We start from the raw sequence: 5234 nt of genomic DNA on the forward strand, positions 1-5234 counted from the left end.
AAATTACGCCCACCTCCCCTCGCGGGAACCCTGGTGTGATGCGACGCTGAGGGGGGTTCAAGCGCAAGCGGAGAGCAACCGTCGACCGTAAGGCCGCCGGAGAGGGCCACACCGGTTATATGCGCAGCGCGCCCGAAGGAGAGAAGACCGCGGAGAGAAAGAGAGTACTGCACATGCGCAGCACCGCGCGCAGCGCCGCCCACCGGTGGAGTGAGAGCGCGCTGGGCCGCACACCTGCAGATGTTGAGAGAGAGTGTTCGCACGCGCCGGCGCCTGGGCACGCGCCGGCGCCACTGTGTCTGCCGCGGCTATGATGCAACACAATCCAACAGAATCCACTTTATTCCAATCGAATCCAAATCCAATCCAATCCAATCAAAGCCAAGCCAAGCCAGGCCAAATCAAGCCAAGCCAATCGAATCCAATCCAATGCCCCTCGCGAGAGAGTGTTCGATATCGGAGAGGAGAGGGGGTGAGCGGAGGAGAGTACGGACGCCGACGACGACAACGACGGACGCACGCAGGAACGACAGGGCCGCCGACAAGGGAGGCGCTGCGAGCGCGCCATCGTATCGGGATGTGCAGCTCACCAGCTCCGACAATTTTCGTTCGGCACCCCAGAGTACGTCTTCTAACATCCTAAAAATCTCTCCACCGTCACCGGAAGGCGATCTGGTTCATCTGGATACCACGTTTCGGCAGGTGGGCCCCTCCAACATTTTTTACGGGCGATTTACGTCTCGACCACGCCGGAGGCGTCTATAGGCCTAACGGCCATGGCGCCTCCCGGTAGAAAGGACGGCCGGCCCAGCACCGCAGCCGCAACTGTGGCGGACACCCAAACTGGATATGATCCTCACAGCATTGTTTGGACCTCCATCCCGACTTCGGACAGCCCACCGGAGTTGCCCCAATCCTTCAAGAGCGCCGCGCTTACTGCCGCGGTCGGTCGTCGAGAGCAGGCGAGCAACGCACTTAGGGCGGCCTCCACCGACGCTGCGTCCCTGGCCACGGCTGCAGACCCGGACGCTGACGCCTGCTCCTCAACAATTTCGCCGCCTGCGACGCGCTCCGCGGGCCCGCAGCGGGGGAACAAGAGGTTTTTGTGGCATCCTCAACCCCTGCCGAAGCCGAAAGCAACGGACTTCGTCGTTGTGCTCAAACCCCGGACTCAGCTGTCCCTCGCCAACGCTTTCCCCGAGAACGGGGCCGGTCGCGCGCTCATCGCCCACCTAGGAGCGACCGCGACACGGCTAGTCACTGTTGTGATGGTGCGGGAACAAAATCTCATCTTAGTTTACACCTCGCACCCGCACATAGCGGACAAACTTATCGGTGAGTTTGCAGTTCCCTCACCCGCCGGACCGGTGCCCTTGTTCGGGTACTTGCGCGCCGACACTCATGACTGCTGTTATGGAGTAGTGACGGTGCGCAGCTCCGACAACGAAGCCGCACTTCGTGAGAGCCTTTACTGGCCTGAAGGCGAGATTCTAGACGTCCGACGACTGGGCACCTCTAATAAGGTGCGCCTCACCTTTTCCGGCAAGGTGAAGCCCAGGTACGTCTCCTACGACGCCCTGCTGATCCCGGTGCAGCCGTACAAAAAACCTGTGCCAGCCTGCGGTCGGTGTGGCTCTGTTGGACATCGACCCGACGCCTGTCCCGGCCCCAAACCTGACTTTTGTGGCATCTGCGGAAAGGCGGTGCCGCTCACGGATGGCGCCCGTGCCCCACATGAGTGTACGCCCAGGTGTGCGCTGTGCGCTGGTTCCCACGTCACCGGGGACCGGCGCTGTAAGGAACACTACAGGGCGCCGCCACCCAAGCCGTCCACTCCTCCATCGGAAGGTCAAGCCGGCCGCAAGAAGCGAAAGCGTCGACGCCCACGGAAGCCGCGGAAGTCGGGCTCTCGGGAATCGCCGCAGCGGGCTCAGCCTCCTGCCACCAACACTGACCCGCCCCCGCGCCCTGGAGCGGAGGCTATCGGGCCTTCCCGGCGAGGCCCAACTCCGGACGGACCTACGGCCAAGAGGCCTAACACAGGGCAGGCTCCTCCCGCCCCATCCAAACCGAACCAGCCATCACCTCAGCTCAAACCCGCTGCCCAGGGGGATTCATCGTGGGCCGCCCGCGTTCGGAAGGGATCCCAGGTGAGCGGCTCGGGCGGGGCAGCCTTTTCGCCCACACCCTACGTGATCTCCCAACCCAAACCGCCAACCCCTTCCACTCCCACACGGGAACAAATTGAATTCCGCAGGTTACAGGCCCAAGTTGCCTCGTTAACGCAGACGGTGGAGGCGCTTGTGAACCGCTCGTCCTCACCTAATTCGACGCCCCTCGGGCAGGCGCCGGAGGCGATGGATAGTTCCCCCTCCGAACACAGGGAAACCGCTGCGAACCTCGGCCCGCTTGAGGAGCGCCTAAGCAACCTAGAGGCCCAGATGGCGTCCATAGGGACCATGATCGAGAATCGATTGGCTGCTGCCCTCCAAACCGCTTTTGACCGCATCCCGGGCAAGATAGCGGCCCAGATGTCCCAACTCACTGTTAGCACCCGCCGTCCTAAGCTTAAGCGAGGATCTCGTTCTCAAGCATCCCGGCCCCTTTCCAAGGTGACGGAGGTCGACGAGCAGTCTAACAGTTCTACTGCGACCTCGGAAGTGAGCACCGGATCGAGCAGCGGAGCCCCTATGCAGCCCTTTGCTCTCCTGGAGGCCCCCCACACGTTTAGTTCTAAAGATGGCGGGCAACGGCCCTAGATCGCGCTGCGACCGTGCAAATTCGGCTATTTTTACAATCCTACAGTGGAATTGCCGCGGATTTAAGGCATGCAATAAGCGGGCTGCTCTCCGACTCCACTTAGAAACCTATCCGCAGTTGCCCGCGGTAGTGGCCCTTCAGGAGACGGGCGAGCACGTAGCTCTCACAAATTATACCGTGTACCAAAGGGATTCACAAACCGCACTCTGCGTACATCGAAATTACACCGCCAAACTGGCGGATCTCGACTGCGATCCGCTTTATTCGTACGTTATGGTGACTCTCCTCCCGCTTAGGAAGCAGGATCCGTCCCTGCACATCCTCAACATCTACAGTTCTCCCAAACTTCCTAACGTAACGTACGCTGATGTGTTTACCAAAGCCCTTACGGTGGCAGGTAGGGAGCCGCTTGTCATTGTAGGGGACTTTAATGCCCCTAGTCCTCACTGGGGTTACCGTAAGGAGGAACGGCGTGGTAGAAAGTTGGCGGAACTCATTTCCACTTTGGGCCTCACTATCCAAACGGACCCCGCACACCCAACCCGCATTGGCAACTCTGTAACTCGGGACACATGTCCTGATCTCACACTTACCAAGCACATCAGGCATGCAGAATGGCTCAACACCGATGAAACCCTCGGCAGTGACCACTGCATTTTTCTCACTACAATTCGGACGCGTCCCCTTACCCGTCCCCATCAACAAGCGACACTTCCGGACTGGGACAAGTTCCGTTCGGAGTACACAACTTCAGCCCCCATAGCTCAACAAGGCTACGCCACTTGGTCTCAACACCTTGTGACGTCGCTTCGCCAAACTGAGCAGACGGTTCAGCTCTCAGAGGCCACGCCGGCGGTGGATAAACATCTACTGCATATCTTGGAGGCTCGGCGTAGCCTTGTCCGCCGTTGGCGCCGACAGAAGCATAACCGTAAGCTCAAACTCCGCATAGCAGCCCTCACTCAGGAAGCGGCCGAGTACGCGGCCCAGCTCGCTGACTCCAATTGAGTAGAACGCTGCAACAATGCCGCCAAGCATATGTCCAACCGCAGCACGTGGCGTTTCTTCAGGGCTCTCATCGACCCTAGCCAAACGCGCACAGAAACGCAAAAACATCTTCAACGCGCGCTCCACGCTTACGCGGGTGACGCAGATAAATTGGCACAGGCTCTTAGGGATAAATATATCTGTGGCCCGCAGGACTCCATCGAACCGGCGTTCTCATATGCAGGCTCGGAGAACGCAGAATTGGATCGTTGCTTTGAACTCCACGATCTGAAGGTGGCCCTGTCGAAAATGAAGCGAGGAACGGCGCCTGGTCGGGATCAAGTGACTGTTAAGCTTCTAGCCAACCTCCCAGACCTAGCATACCTTCACCTCCTCGACTACTTCAATCAAATTTGGGAGGGGCGCGAACCGCTACCAATTGATTGGAAAACGGCTCTGGTAACTTTTATTCCCAAACCGGGCAAGTCTATCAACATCGAAAATCTACGCCCCATTTCGTTAACCTCGTGTGTGGGGAAGCTTATGGAAACAATGGTTAGGGATAGGCTTTCCGATTACCTCGAGGACCAACACACTTTTGCCGACACTATGCACCGCTTTCGTCCACATCGCTCTGCTCAGGACATTCTCCTACAACTCCATCGTGATGTCATTGAGCCGATCGAGCATCCAAGTAACGATAAGGTAGTCCTCGCCTTAGATCTTAAGGGGGCGTTTGATAACGTTACCCACAAAATCATTCTGACCCATCTTTCCCAAACGAACTGTGGGTATAATGCTTTCAGGTACATCCGTCAGTTCCTGACTGAACGGCAGTCGTACCTCCGCATTCAAGGCAAGGAGCATGGCCCATACCCTCTGGGTACTCGAGGAACACCACAGGGAACGGTCCTCTCTCCTCTTTTGTTCAATCTCGCCATGGCTCATCTCCCCCCACTGCTGAAGGATATCCCCGGCGTACGGCACGCTCTGTACGCCGACGATATCACGCTGTGGGCAACCCAGGGTTCCCTTGGCAGCATTGAGGCCAGCCTGCAGCATGCAGCATCGGTCGTAGATGAATACGCGCGCCGCTGCGGCCTCGAATGTTCCCCTGAAAAATCGGAGTACGTGCATCTTCGCCCCAAACCAAAAGATACGACTCAAATCGCACTTTCCTTGCGAACCGGGCCAATCCCGGAACGCGAAGAAATCCGTGTCTTGGGACTCTTCATACACAAGAGCAGGAAAGTCGACACAACCCTGCGAAAGTTACGTATGGTCGGGGATCAAGTAGGCCGCATGGTCCGTCGGGTCTCAAACAAGCGGGGGGGTCTCAGAAGCCGCGATGCTTTGCGCCTCGCCAACGCTTTCGTGACCAGTCGGATCCTATATTCGACACCCTACCTACGTTTGCGCAAATGTGATGTGCACACGCTCGAAGGCATTCTCCGCAAGATATACAAGCGCGCCCTCGACCTCCCGAT

The 5234-nt window shown here is 58.3% G+C and overlaps 1 protein-coding gene across 1 annotated transcript; it reads left to right on the forward strand.

The window, feature by feature from the left end:
- Nucleotides 1-776: 776 nt before the first annotated feature.
- Nucleotides 777-2769, forward strand: LOC144175737 (uncharacterized). The gene has a single exon (XM_077704766.1). It carries the CDS (start codon nt 777-779, stop codon nt 2757-2759), a length of 1983 nt encoding a protein of 660 aa, XP_077560892.1. The 3' UTR covers nt 2760-2769.
- The last annotated feature ends 2465 nt before the right edge of the window (nt 2770-5234 follow it).

Source organism: Haemaphysalis longicornis, unplaced genomic scaffold, assembly GCF_048455015.1.
Source record: "Haemaphysalis longicornis isolate Haplotype H1 unplaced genomic scaffold, Haemaphysalis longicornis Haplotype H1 scaffold_3, whole genome shotgun sequence".
NCBI classification, from domain to species: domain Eukaryota; kingdom Metazoa; phylum Arthropoda; class Arachnida; order Ixodida; family Ixodidae; genus Haemaphysalis; species Haemaphysalis longicornis.

Bases quoted from the DNA above. Each gene is read 5' to 3' on its own strand.
- LOC144175737 (XM_077704766.1), top strand. From the start codon at position 777: ATGGCGCCTCCCGGTAGAAAGGACGGCCGGCCCAGCACCGCAGCCGCA.